The following is a 14,792-nucleotide window of genomic DNA, read 5'->3' on the forward strand; positions in this document are numbered from 1 at the left end:
CGCCCAGGGCGGCGCCGTCAGGAGACCGTGCGCGCGCCGACGGCTCGCCAGGCCGGTCCGCGCAGCACGCATGCGCGTGGGTTATGTTCAGATTGGGAGTCAGCAAGTCTGGAGAGACTGGGCAGCCATTACGCAAAAGGTGTTTCCCATCGGATTTCTATTTCGGAAACGGAAGCGAACGATTTTGATGCATTTCAGCCCATCTCTCCTTTTCCCCAGGTCGAAAGGCCCCACGCATTACGGCCCCTAAAACCAAACTACTGGGAAGTTCCTTCCACCATCACATTTCCGTCCCGCTACTTCAGCCAGATAGTGACGTGCGCTTTGTTGGCAAGAAGACTGTCGGCCAAAGTAGCCACCACGAGGCATGATTTTCCTCTGTTGAGATGTTTCACGCCAAATTTACTCAGGAGCACACTCCCCCCCCCCGCCCTCCCCCCAGCAGCGCGAAACACGAGAGCAGACAGCTCCCATTTCCCGCACCGCTATCCAGACAGCCCCCGCCGCCCCCCTCGCGTCCAGACAGTTCGCAGAAACCAATCCCAGAGGACTACCTCGCCAGGAAAATCAAGCCAGTACCCCAGACCGCGTCAGGCCGGCACGGGTCGCCTCCTCTGCGGCCGGTCTCCGGCAGGCGGTGCCGCCGCCGGCGTCAGCGGCGGCCGGAGCCGAGGTCGGCCCAGCAGGCGCTCGCCCGGTCGGCCGGTCGGTCGCTCGGCTGCCGGCCGTGCCCAGACCGTGCGTCACGTCCGGGCGCCGCATACCAGGCGGCCCGGTGGCGCCGGCCGCCCCGCCCCGCCCCGCCGGCCGGCCGGCCGGCCGCACCTGCTCCCGGCGCCGCCAGCTGACGACGCAGGCAGCCGACTGGGCGGCGAGTCACGCGCTCAGGCTGACAGACAGCCAACTGACGTGTCGAATCACGGGCTCAGGCTGACAGGCAGCTGCCTGCTGAACTGAGTCGCGGGCTCGGGCTGACAGGCAGCTGCCTGCTGAACTGCGTCACGGGCCCAGGCTGACAGGCAGCCGCCTGCTGAACTGAGTTGCGGGCTCGGGCTGACAGACAGCTGCCTGCTGAACTGAGTCGCGGACTCGGGCTGACAGACAGCCAACTGACGTGTCGAATCACGGGCCCAGGCTGACAGGCAGCTGCCTGCTGAACTGAGTTGCGGGCTCGGGCTGACAGACAGCTGCCTGCTGAACTGAGTTGCGGACTCGGGCTGACAGGCAGCTGCCTGCTGAACTGCGTCACGGGCTCAGGCTGACAGGCAGCTGCCTGCTGGACTGAGTCGCGGGCTCGGGCTGACAGGCAACTGCCTGCTGAACTGAGTCGCGGGCTCAGGCTGACAGGCAGCTGCCTGCTGAACTGAGTCGCGGGCTCAGGCTGACAGGCAGCTACCTGCTGAACTGAGTCGCGGGCTTAAGCTGACGGTTGCTGACGGATGCGGTTATTCATATCCGGATGCTACCTGGTTTATGATCTCCTGCGAAACCTTTTTCTATCCGACTGATAAGTATTGTAGATGACAAAAACGCAAATGCAAAAGTATGGAAGCGGTAGTAAGGAATGGAAAAATAGTAAGAAAGGAAATACCAATGGCAGCTGCCATTGAACAGATCCAATCATTTTTCCGTTTCCGGGTTAGCCTGATGGCTGCTTCGGAGAATTGGCTTCATATTTCAGCAGTACATGGCTCCACAAGCGACGGAAGAGAACCGCGACTTTGCCAAGAACATGGCAAAGTCGAAGCCGCCGACTCACCTTGCTGAAGTACCCCACCACGTGGCAGCCCTCCGAGTTGGCCACGGTCATGACGTAGAAGAGGAACGGCTCGACATCGAAGTACAGAGTCTTGTTGTCGAGGAAGAGCTTGGCGAGGAGGCAGAGGTTCTGGCAGTATGATTTGAAACGGCGGCCGTCCACCTCAAAGACCGAGAGCGCCTCTTTCCTGCGGAGCACCGAACCAGGACGACACTGAAAAACTACCGGGGCGGCCTTTGGCACCCTACTGATTATTCATTGTTTAACCATTTGTTTTAATTCAAGGAATGAGGCCGCAGTGCAGTTGTTAAAATATGCAGTTCTGGCAAATTTTCTGCACCCACAGTTATAAATTTTTCTCCAATGCAACACGGAATTAGTGCCACTATGTCACTGAATAACAGAAAATTGGAATACATATTTTTTACTAACGACCCTGGGTCATTGTTAGAGCGAACAGTGCATTTTGCGTTATTTTATGCAATGATGTTTCCAAATGCACCTCAACGAGCACTCCCGAATTATCAAGCTATAAGTCATGGTGAAGGTGACCTTAGTCGCATGACTGACTCGCTAGCGTGGAATGGGAATCGTTGAGCATGGAGGAAGGGCTCGCTGAGCATAGATCGACACGTTAACGTTGACCACTCCCCATGACACCCTCTTACGCTCATTATCTCCTTTTTAACAAGGCACTACCCACGTTTTCCCAGTGATCTCCGTGGAGATCAATTTATATGCCAGTATTTCTATTGAGACACAACAAACCAACATCCGGTATCGTGCCTATTAGGAATGAACAATGGCAGGAAGCAAAGCAGCAAAGGACCAGCTTCATACATGCATGTCATTCCATCATTTCTAACGCACAACTTCCAGCATTGCTCTTCATACATTTAACATTGATTCATCGCAAATCAAAATTCGCATCACCCTACTGCCACAAAACAGCACGAGGTTAACTGGTTCCAGAGACAACACCAAACAAAAATCGAAACCAAAGCGTACAAAACCGAAGCAAGCAGACTGAACCCGAAAAGTTATTGGACGTATGTTTTCCTTTACCCTTTTGAAAACCACCCGTCACCAAAAACAGCTAACAAGCCGAAGGAACGACAGGAAACCGTTCGCTACATTCTTCGACACACGTTTCTGCCAGCGGAGCACCATACACTGGGCGCATCATGTGAGAATGGCCGAAGTTCGCGGCAGGAAATTTCGTGCCGGTGCCGAAGACCTAGAAGCCAGCCCCGGTCCACGCCCCGGCCCGGCCCCACCCGCCGGCCCCGGTCCATGCCCCGGCCCGGCCCACCCGCCGGCCCCGGTCCATGCCCCGGCCCGGCCCCACCCGCCAGCCCCGGTCCATGCCCTGGCCCGGCCCACCCGCCGGCCCCGGTCCATGCCCCGGCCCGGCCCACCCGCCGGCCCCGGTCCATACCCTGGCCCGGCCCACCCGCCAGCCCCGGTCCATACCCTGGCCCGGCCCACCCGCCGGCCCCGGTCCATACCCTGGCCCGGCCCCACCCGCCAGCCCCGGTCCATACCCTGGCCCGGCCCACCCGCCGGCCCCGGTCCATGCCCCGGCCCGGCCCACCCGCCGGCCCCGGTCCATGCCCTGGTCCATGCCCCGGTCCATACCCTGGCCCGGCCCACCCGCCGGCCCCGGTCCACGCCCCGGCCCGGCCCACCCGCCGGCCCCGGTCCATACCCTGGCCCGGCCCACCCGCCGGCCCCGGTCCATGCCCCGGTCCATGCCCTGGCCCGGCCCACCCGCCGGCCCCGGTCCATACCCTGGCCCGGTCGGCCTCACCTGTAGATCTCGTCTCCGGGTGGGAAGCGCCACACACACTTGGCGTTGTGCCGCTCGAGCGACGTGCGGCAGCGCAGGTACTTGAGGCAGTACTGGCAGATGTACATCTTGGAGCCGCGGGGAAAGTCCTCCGGGTACGGCGATTGGTACCACACCTCCATCTCGAAGCGGCCCATCTCGATCGAGTACAGACCGGGCGTGTCCGGCAGGTTGCGCAGGTCGTCCTCCTGCGGAAGGAAGGACATGAAATGCAGCTGCGGCACATAGTCGCGGTGTGTTTTGGTCATCATTCTCATCGATGATGACGTTTGCGGCCATCATCCTCGCCACTCCTGATGTTTGTGATTGTCACAAGCAAAAAAGGTCGTCCCTCGCCGGGCTTATTTTCCACTTTTTCGGGGAAGCTTGCAGGCCTCTTGTTACGCAACGTTCTCCGTTTGCTCGATTGAAGTTGGCAGGCGAATTTAGCAATGTTCATTTCCTGACCATCGACAGCGCGCAAATTTCCGCAAGGTGTATACTGATATCACATATAGTACTCCCGAAACAACTTTGGCGTAATACAAATCCGGTTTCACCGACCTTTGACAAAGCAGATGTTACTTATATCACAAACGAAAACAAGGCTGGTATCTCCATAACTGCAGCAAGCAACACGGCACTGATAAGACAGATGAGTATTTCCCAAAATGCAACAAACAACACGGTTTACCACTTGTACAGCAAAACAGATCGTTAGCGCTCCTCGTTTACTGGAACTGGGCTGCCTCATCAAATGTCATATTTTCTGTTCCTTGACAACTGAAGTTAGCTGCCATGGCTACCCTAGTCGACATCTGTTATTTAAGATCACATGCACTTGTTCCGGAGAGAGAAATTAAGCGCTGACCACTGATAACACATTCGTCCTTGCTGACCCCATGCAGGTCTTAATGCTCTGGTCTTCAGCTCCAAGGTTCTATGGAGTAAAATCGACCTGCTCCTGGCTTCACGGACGACATTTTGATTCAGAACGACATAGATATGTCAGACCGCTTCCAGTATAACAGCTGGCAAGCTAGAACGCGGTGCGGCCCACCCTGTCTGCGTCACAGTTTGCGAAGTGCAGCCTCCTGTTCATTGCCCCTCAAATGTGATGGCTAGCCTGGGACCGCACTCAGCCTTGGCATCTCTCTGTGTGGGGCTCGACATCTGGTCACATTTCTCCGTTGCACGTGACTGGAACATGTGAGAACGGCCCGGCTGCAGCTGGTGACGGGTGCGGACAGGCCCTGACTGAGCAATATTTTGTTGAGCTCTGGTTAAAGGCTCAAAACAGCAAACTATGCGGAGAGGAAACCATATGCCCATTCCACGATGTGGCGATTTTTCTCTTTTGGGGCTTGCTGTTTGCCAGTTATCCAAAGAAATATGTCAATCTTGGTTCCGGGGTAAGACGTGCCATTTTACACAGACAGGTTGTAGAGTCGAAAATGTCGGCGACAGGGGTTTAGTTTGAGCCTTACTGCATGAAATCAGGGACCAGTGGTCAGAACCAAACTGCACCACCGTAACATGACAACGTATTTTTAAGTGGTGAATAGCATTGCCTAGGATATTTGCCATCCAAAATACGCAGCGCGACGACGAAGCCAATGACAATACTAAAGACTAACGAATGAAGCACTAAAACTGTCACACGTAGACAGTTTAGGAAAACAAATCTCGATATCATTTCAAATTCCGCTTCCAACAAACCGTGCGTGGGACAGTATGCGAGTTGATCACCAGCTCCGCCAGCGAAACACTCCTGCACGCTACGGTCTTATAGCCACGCCCTAACTTGCCGCAGCGTCCTAGACGTGATGTAAACGTACAAAACCCGACCAAAAGGGGTACCATGATCTTACCCGTTCACACTGACGTGTCACGTGGCCCTGGCGACCACAAACTTGGCAACCCACGCTTCCCCGTGCAACTGACTTGGGCCGGTGCCTTGTGTTCCCCGCGCTGTCCCGTGGGGCTAACTCGGGATCTTACTCCGGGGCGTCACGCGGGGGAGGCAGCACTCACGATCCGCGCGCTGGCCACCGCCTGCGCCTCGCGGAAGAGCATCAGGTCGTAGGCAGGCGTCAGGTTCTCCAGGTCCGTCTCACGCGCACCGTCCTCGTCCACGGGCTCCAGTTTGCGCTCGGTCGACTCTGCCGACGACACGGGGAGGGGAGGCGGGTCAAGCGGCCGCCAGGGGCACCGCGCCCGCACCCGGTCATCAGAGGTCAGAGGCAGGGCCGGGGCTCGGAAGCCGGGGCAGGGCCGCAGGCGTCCGCGATGGCAGCTTCTCGGTTGACTGAGGTCCTGGAGGCGATTGCGCGCCTGGCGAAGTGACCTACTTCGATATTACCCTGAACGCTATCACATGCACCATGAGACGGTCACGCACTCGCAGGCACGCATGGACACGCGTCACACGGTTACAGGCACGCGGGCGCGCGCGCTACCCACGCACATTTCCGGCCCATAACAAACGGGTCGATGTGTCATCTTTCTTGTCACGCGATGTTTGAACAAGCCGATGAAAAGGGTTGTGATGACTGGGGTGGCAGCAGTTTCATTCATATTGAGTTATGTGTTAAACCTGCAGTGATATACGCGCTGGCGATCACAGTTATAACTAGTTCACATATCAGACGGAAAGCCAAACTTCACCAGTCCGCCGGTGGGATAAACATCTGCATACTGCCCGTCCTTGAGGGTTACACGAGATCATAACATGAGCTCGTTTCTCATCCAATGATCCCACAGCTCTAGCAATAGCATGATAGCCATTCAGCAATTTTCGCGTATGGCAGGAAGTCCCAAAAGTGTATTTCGACTCCCAATAGTGCTTGATTATAATGATAAGTTGAGATTTTAAGACGCGTCCGATAGTGTTTCCGCTGAGCTTTTGAGATAGGTGCCGATGCATCACACCGAACCGATACGCCATCAGTCCCCAAGTCTCCGATCAGGGAGCTTGGCATGGCTGGAAATTTGGGTGTTCCGTGAAAAACAGGGTAACAGAGCGTCCGGGAGCTTGCCCCAACTCGCCGCTATCCGAGGTCGGTATGTTTTGTGGCGAATTCACCAAGCTTGTGCTCGAACCTACCGCGCTTCCCTAGGGCTCCACGCTGACTACAACCTGACCGACTTCTAACCGTACAATGATATTGTGCCTCCAAATGTATCGCGCGATAAAAATCAGATAAACCGCAAGCAGCATCTGACAAGCTTCTTGATGGATGTTCTTCACCTTGCAATTAAAGGTCTTCACGTGTAACCGCATGTCACTCAAACGGGGGGGGGGGGGGGGGGGGGGGGGCTGTTCATCAGAGACGGACGTTGGTCATGACTAGATCGATCGTCATGGGTTATGTTACATGTGAGAGATAAATGTGTGTATTGGCTATGTGCCGTGTTAGATATGCACACGTCAAAAATGGATCAGCAAGCCCTAAAGATGCAAATGACGAATCCCAGAAATTGACGTGGCGAAGGAGAAGTGGCCGTTCCACTTCTCCACACTTCTTCAAGGCTGCGTTACTTCCTTTTCCTGCACATGCCGCGCGAGTCAGCTTCACCCTCCGGGCTCTCTGACCACTGCTTTTCGCCCAGCTGACGGTCATCACGTGCATTCTCCGCGGGCAATGGGAGCGGGCACGTGAGCACCGCAGACCACGTGCGGTTTCTTTGTCCGTGAGACTCACGAGCGCCGGCGCCGGCCGCGCTGGATTTTCCCGGCGCGGCCATGCTGGACCGACACCCGGCTGGCCGCTACCAAGGTCGGCTGGCCGTAGGGTCAAGGTCAGAAGGGGACAGAGGGGCGTGACCCCGGCCCGGCCGCCCAGGTACATGCGTGCGCCACAGAGCTCTCGCTCCGCGAAAATGCCCAAGTCGGGAGGGAGGGATGTCATGGCATTGGGCTTGTAATGGGAGAGAGAGTACTCTGCTGACAGGAAGAGACACGCAACAAAAGGCATCACAACTGCGCCACTAGGGATGCGTCACTGATGTCGACCTTGCAGTGTCCAGTGTACGGAGCCCGGGCGGTGGGGCAGCCGAACCGCGATGACTCAGGGGCAGCCAGGGACACGGCGCGAGCCTGGCGCGCGACGCTGCACTGCCTCGAGATGACCCCCCACCCCCACCCCCACCCCCAGAGAATCATGCAGCCTTTCCCAGTATGAATCTAACTCATTGGCACATGACGACACCGAGTGACGTCACAGCACAAGCGTCGAAGCGAACGTTCAACGATCTATTAACAGCGTGGAAGTATGTTAATTGTTCACATTCATGTGCTCAGTTTTCTTACCAAACTCAAGCACCACTCAAGACAACTACTACACTGGGCCATGTGCCTTTACCTAACATGCCTCGCTGAACAAAAGCAATGCGTTGTCATGCATTATGGTAACAGTTCCGCGAAGATAAATTGAAACAAGTAGGGAGAATAGGCAGAATCGTGTTTGTTCGCGTTACCAAGAAGCCTGACTAGCAGCCACGTCACACAGAGTATATGGCGGTGTTGATCGCAATGTCCGCCGACGGGGACCGCCAGCATTAGAACGGCTAAACGCCGCTGTCGTCTCCAAAGACGAGCTGCTGTCCAATTCAGTTCGCTGCGCGAGATCCTGTGTGCTGGCCGGTTTTTGTGGAACATCAGCCGGCAGATGTTTAATAAAGGACAATGTCAACACGTGCATGCCCCGCAGTCCTGTACAGGCGGGACTCGCGCCTCATTCGCATGGCACAGATCATGACGTCATGGCATCATGACATCAAACGACGCTCTCAGTCACAGGCAAAATGCGAACCCCAAAAAATCGACAGCATCCCGCTCGTCTCTTCCATCCAACTGAGCCCGCCCCCTACAGAGGACGGCGTTCAGTTACTACCGCCTGATCGCCACCTGCATTCACTGTTATAGCCGTCTTGTTTTTCATTTCCGTTTAAAACGGCGGAATGGTTTGCTGGCAGTAGTGTCTGCCATAACTGTATGACAGTTTCAGGGTGTATGTTCCCAGGACAGGTGAACATGCCGTCGCGGTCTTCGTCCCACTTGGCTGCCACTGACTCTCCATCGTGCTGCGGCTCCCCCCCCCCCCCCCCCCCCCGGTCAAGCAGTCTGGCGGTTGCACGCATCCCACACTATGCTCCACTACGAGGAAATCGTGCGCCACCAGACGACTTCTTGGGAAAAGCTTTCAACGCAAGCTGTGGATCGAGACACCACTTTGGGGGAGCAAACAGCGTTCTTTGGCGCGGCGTGAGGCCTTGAAGCCGCGTTTTAGGCGGCCGGCAGCAAAGCAACACAGGCGATGCTGAACCGGCGTCTGGGCTAGCAACGCCAGGACTTTGGCAGTAAAAGAAGACGTACGCCTATGTTTAATACACGGGAAGTGAGCACGAAATGGATTTTACAGCTTCACGTTCACAAGAGGGTTGGAACAGAAATTTTGCAGACCGCAACAGTTAGTCGGATCAGTAGTCAGATCAGTAGAGGTGTTTTCTTTCGCACGACCCGACCTTGACGGATGAATGACGCGACAAAAACTGCTAGCCATGGCCATATGTAACGATGTAGATTCCAATGCTTCACGCATATTGTATCTGTTAAGCAAGCTTTGTATCGAGCAATACCATCACAAGCAAATTTTTGAAATGAAATGAATGTCGCCAGGTCAGCATGTTTGCATTGCCTTGTATAGACTCACCGCGACTGTTTTGTTCTGGCGGAAACTTTGCTGTCATGTGCTGGAAGCATTTCTCACCCAAGTCTTCGGCCGCAGTTATTTGTCTTGGCTGTTCGCAGTCAGTTACAAAATACACAACGAAGTGCTCATTCAGGCGAGACGTGCACCAAAACGCCTGTCGACCTAATTACGGCTGAGAGTTTCAGCGATAGCAATAAGCTGCATAGAGCTGCGGCGAGCCTCCTCAGGCCACTACTTTTACGTGATAAACCACTACAGGAGCCACCGGCGCCACCATTTCAAAGTGGGGTGAGACAGGACCTGCGTGGTGTGTTCATCGCAGTCATCGCGTCGCCTGACCTCAGCAGCTGCGCCCATCCAACCCTGAAATTCACGTGCTGGGTGCGGGCCGCGGCGCACAGCGGAGCGGAAGCGGCCGGTCCGTCCGAGGCAGATGGCGCCACCTACCGGCCGTCTGGCGGCGCTGACTGGAGATGCGCGACTGGTAGTTCTTCTGCTCGGGCGTCACCTGGCCCTGGCGGTACTTGTTCAGAGCCTTCTGGCGGTCTGACGCGCGGATGTCGCGCTCCAGCTGCTGGTCCTGTGGGCGAGGGGCCGTCAGAATGGGTATAGGAAACATCGCTCCAGCTGCTGGTCCTGGGGACGAGGGGCTGTCAGAATTGGCATAGGAAATACCGCTCTAGCTGCTGGTCCTGGGGGCGAGGGGCTGTCAGAATCGGTATGGGAAACATCGCTCCAGTTGCTGGTCCTGGGGGCGAGGAGTTATGTCAGCAAAAGTGCGGGACATCGCTCCAGCTACTGGTCCTGGGAGCGAGGGGTTACGTCAGCAGCGGTGCGGGGCACGTTGCTCCAGCTGCTGGTCCTGGGAACGAGGGGCTATGTCAGCAGCAGTGCGGGGCACGTTGCTCCAGCTGCTGGTCCTGGGAGTGAAGACGCCATCAGCGGCAACACGGGCAAGATCAGCAGTGGTACGTAGTTGGTAATAAATGGCCGGACAGCGGTGATCGCCCCCGACGGCACGGCGCGGCTACCAAGGATGGCAAGCACCAGGAGACCGGGAAACGAGACGGTGAGCAGCAGCGTGGTCATCAACCAACGACCCGAAGAGCGTGCCGCTGCTTCGACAAGGAGCAGCCTATTAGCATGTCACTGGGACCCATCGTTATACTGGGCTCACACCGCGGTCTGAACATCACTGCAGATGCGGCCGTACCGGTGGCCGCTAACTCGGCCTCGATGTCCCTATTATCCCGGTGGCCGCTGACTCGGCCTCGCTGTCCCTGCTATCCTGGTGGCCCCTGACTCGGCCTCGCTGTCCCTATTATCCCGGTGGCCGCTGACTCGGCCTCGATGTCCCTGCTATCCCGGTGGCCGCTGACTCGGCCTCGATGTCCCTATTACCCCGTGGCCGCTCGCCTTGCTCTGGGCGCCTTAGTCGAGGTTAGCCGTCACCACAACGGCAGACTGCCTCCGACCCGTCTCCGGCGGCACACCGGTGGCCCCCATCATCTGGGTGTGGACGTCAGTGGTGCCGATGCGTCGTTCGTCACTGTCACACGTCATTGCCACCACGTTATAGGCGACGCCTCTCACCTTGGCCTGCGCGTCTGTGGTGCGGTGGTAGAGCGGGCAGGCCACGCGGGTGAAGTGCCTCTCGTAGAGGCCGCTGAGATGGCCGCTGCTGTCGCAGCCGGGCACCAGGCACCGACTCTCGCCCATGGTGGTGAAGGGGGCCCGCTCCTGCGGCGGCCGCGGTCCGTCGGCGCCAGGCGCGCGAGCCGCTCGCTGCCGTCCGCTCCGGCCGGCCGCCTTGCTGCGCTTCCGCGGCCCCTTGGGGCCCTGCTGGCTGTCAGCTGCGGTTCCAGAGAGGAGTATGGTTAGGGGCCCCTTGGGGCTCTGCTGGCCATCAGCTTTGGTTCCAGATAGGCGCATGGTTAGAGGCTCCTTCGGGCCCTGTTAGCTGTCAGCTGTGGTTCCAGAGAGGATCACAGTGAGAGGCTGCTTGGGGCCCTGTTAGCTGCCAGCTGCGGTTTCAGAGAGGGGCGCGGTTATAGGCCCCTTAGGGCCGTGCTGGCTGTCCGCTGTGAGGGAGGAGCACGGTTCAGGGGCTATCTGGTGTCTTGGCGACTGTTCGCTAGAGGTGGGAAAAGTACGCAATGAGAGCAGACTCTTGGTGCTCAAGTTGGCTGTCCGCTGTGGGGGCGAGCGAGACGCTGACTTATTGGAGCTTATGATGAATGGATAGACAACACGAATACAGCATGAACGGATACACGGCAAGACAACTGTGAAGACAACAGAGAGAAAATGCCCATCGCTTTCAGTGATGCAAGATGAGCGCTCCGCGGTACTCGACAGCCTGCTTGACCGCCAGAGCTCACCCTCAAACGACGAGTGCTAACCACAGCCGCCTTCCATCCCACGCGCCGTGGTGCTCGACACCGTGCATCTCTCGGACCGGTTCGAACACGCGTGATGCTACGTCCTGCACGTCCATCAGCGCCAGAGAAGCCAGCGAGGCCCGTCGCCCTCCCGCCGCGCCGGCGCACTCACCCGTCTCCGACTCCGAGTCGGTGTTGTAGATGGCCGAGCGCTTGAGCGAGCGCGAGCCGCGCGCGCTGCGCGTGCGCCGGCGCACGGCCTCGCTGTCGGACGAGTTGGCCGGCTGTTTGGGCGCGGCGCTGGCGGCCAGCCGGGCCGCCCCGGCTGGCTCCTCCTCGCCGCCCGACGACGAGCCGCTGTCGCCTGCAGCGCGCGCGCGCGCAACACCGCTGCGTTAATCCACACGGCTATGCGATAGTGGGAGAGGAACGAAAAGAACGTAAGGAACGTGAGGAACAAGCCGGCATGTGCGGCCATATGATGTGGCAGTCACAGGTCACAGTCACTGACTGCGTGACAGTGACAGGTCACTGACTGTGTGACAGTGACAGGTCACTGACTGTGTAACAGTGACAGGGCATAGGTCACTGACTGTGTGACAGTGACAGGTCTGCGCAGCCTCCAGTTGAAGACTGGACAGAAAGACAGCCGCGTGGTACCAGCCGGGCATCGGAATCACTCGCGCTGCGCGGCAAGATCATGTTGGATGAGCAGCGGGCTGCCGCATCCCCAATAGATGGAGAGACAATGTCAAAGTATGCCAGCCAGCCACTTCACTAAGTTTTTCGCAGCGAGACAAATTAGAATAGTTGTCTCCATTCGTCGCATATTCGTTGCATGTTCACGAAATGCAACCAAAACACAAAAAACAAAACATGACACAAAAACGAAATAAACCGAAACAAAGCATGCAAAAGGATAACTCATTCTTGAATATCTTTCACTCATGTTCAACTTTTCTCCAGTCATTTGGTATCTTCACGGGACAGTTACGGACTCTTTTCGCTGATCAGATCAGAGCATGAACATGAACATTCTTTACATATGGGGCCCAGTGAACAACTCGAATGACAGTCAATCACACAACCTAAACGTGTCGCTCCGCAGAACACTAAAAAAGTACACAACCCCGTCCACTGACACCCTCCCCCTCCCCCCCTCAGGCATGCCAAAGCCGCTCACCAGAGCCGATACGCGACGAGGCGGACGAGTTCTTGGTGGCGGAGCCGTTGGCTTTCTTGGCGGGCGGGCCAGCCGGCGCGCGCTTGGCCGTGTCGGCTTCGCTGCCGCTACTCTCGTCTGGGCTGAAGATGCTCTTGTTGGCCGCCTTGGCGTCTGGAGGCGCGCGCCGCGCTGGACTGCGCTGGGACGCCCGGCCCGGGACGGCGCCGGCCCGGTCAGCGGCCGGCCCCGTGGTCGAGCTCACCTTGCGGCTGGCCGCCTTCGGGTGCGCGTCCGATGACCTGCCGGGGACGGAGGGGGTCAGCAGTGGGCGAAGCGAGGGGAGAACCGAGCGATGATGTGGTCGCCTCGTGACAGGAGATCACGACCTTGTTCTTCCACTGACATGTGTTTATGTGGTCGTGGGGCTGCGACTAGTTTGGATATATTAAATTTAATTAACTCTATGTTTAACATAATCATATTGTGTGATTCCACACTGCAAAATTCATGTAAACTGTAAACTGGCTAGCAACTCAATTCATACAACATGCATTTGATAAGCAGTTGTTCGAGCATTCTGGCTCATCAAGAACAAATCAGGGGAGAAATATTTGGATGGAACAGCCAAAGTTGACAAAAGAACCACAGCATAAATCAGGGAAAACAAAGCAGCACCATCACTGAGATACTAAATCCCACACCATTACAAACAAATATTCACTTAGGGCCAAAATCAGCACTGAAATAGGGACAAAATTTCATTTGACTTTCACTTAGGGTCAAAATCCAAATGTGTGAACAACAGCCCACAATTGCAATATAATCTTTATTACATGAAGTCTATATCAAGAAAAGCTCACCCATCAAGTGGTTCCTCCCATTTGTTTCCATCACTGAAAAGACCGCACCTGTCAGGCTTTGGCGCAGTTGAATTGCTGGAGGATTTGTGCCAGTCTGAATGTGCTTTCGGACTTTTGACTGGCGACTTCCTGGACCTTTTTGACCCTTGTGATGCAGCAGACTGTGCTGTGTCAGATGATGATGAGTCAGATGAGCTTCCAGAACTGTCAGAGCTGGAGCTGGAGCTGGATGAGCTGCTGGATGACATCTTTCCAGTTGTTCACAATGCACAGCTGCCTGGCACACTGCAGCACTGAAAAGCAGCCACAGACTCAGTGTTTCAATCATGGGACCAAAATGTGATATTCAAATTTGCTACTGCTGTAGGAATGCAATGCATATCAAAATAAACTATTTCAGGCAGATCAATGACATAGTCATGCAGCCATACCCTAAGCCTCAAGTTTAACAATGCAGTCCAAAAGCATTAGTATACATAACATGAAGAAACTATTATTTTATTCACCATCATCAGCATAGGATCAAACCATGTTACACTTGTTACTGACTGTGATGCAAGAACTATGATGCAGTGATGAAATACTTGGAACCCACTAAAATCTCAGACCTGTCTGCCTGTTAAAATATCAGGGTCATCTATCTGTCTGCTAATTTGTTACACATTATCAGTGGCATTTACACCAGTGTGACAATATCAATTTAAACATCAGCATACCAACAACTAGATCATGTCACCACACACTGAAACAAAGAAGTTCTGGCCACTTGTCAGTGGCAAGTGGAAAGTTAGGTGGTTAGTGAATTTAAATGAGCATTGTATAAAACGACAGCAGTCTAAGAACCTATCACAAACGGTTAACGACAACTTGGAACGGATCCATGTAAGAGCCAACTGTCATGTCCAGCAACCAACATTGTATTCTTCCGTACCTTTCTGTACCCAAAACCCCACGGATGCCTGCCGAAACGATCGAGGTTGTTTAATCTGTCATATCGAGCATTCTGGGTATAAGCAAATGGGTAAAAGTCCCCAAATTGAAGAGAAAATAAACGGAAAGATATCTCCCATAGCACTTCCACACAA

At 55.8% G+C, this 14,792-nt stretch overlaps 2 protein-coding genes across 2 annotated transcripts in view; both read right to left on the reverse strand.

The window, feature by feature from the left end:
• The window catches only part of chm (lysine acetyltransferase chameau), a 79,696-nt gene extending 67,768 nt beyond the window's left edge, over window positions 1-11,928 (reverse strand). Inside the window, exons 1-6 of the mRNA XM_037216222.1 lie at window positions 11,855-11,928; window positions 10,895-11,154; window positions 9,749-9,881; window positions 5,622-5,749; window positions 3,570-3,796; window positions 1,760-1,946 (exon numbers count right to left, since the gene is read on the reverse strand). Coding sequence (XP_037072117.1) covers window positions 1,760-1,946; window positions 3,570-3,796; window positions 5,622-5,749; window positions 9,749-9,881; window positions 10,895-11,020 — 801 coding nt within the window. The 5' untranslated portion in view covers window positions 11,021-11,154; window positions 11,855-11,928. The remainder of the gene's footprint in view (window positions 1-1,759; window positions 1,947-3,569; window positions 3,797-5,621; window positions 5,750-9,748; window positions 9,882-10,894; window positions 11,155-11,854) is intronic.
• LOC119093538 (uncharacterized protein DDB_G0271670) lies at window positions 11,315-14,792 on the reverse strand. Its single transcript, XM_037216499.1, has 6 exons — window positions 14,639-14,792; window positions 13,756-14,000; window positions 12,866-13,146; window positions 12,276-12,315; window positions 11,855-11,982; window positions 11,315-11,325 (listed from the first exon to the last, which is right to left on the reverse strand). Exons 2-6 carry the CDS (start codon window positions 13,953-13,955, stop codon window positions 11,315-11,317), a joined length of 660 nt encoding a protein of 219 aa, XP_037072394.1. The 5' UTR covers window positions 13,956-14,000; window positions 14,639-14,792.

Source organism: Pollicipes pollicipes, unplaced genomic scaffold (genome assembly GCF_011947565.3).
Source record: "Pollicipes pollicipes isolate AB1234 unplaced genomic scaffold, Ppol_2.1 Scaffold_4002;HRSCAF=4701_pilon_pilon_pilon, whole genome shotgun sequence".
Classification (NCBI taxonomy): Eukaryota; Metazoa; Arthropoda; class Thecostraca; order Pollicipedomorpha; family Pollicipedidae; genus Pollicipes; species Pollicipes pollicipes.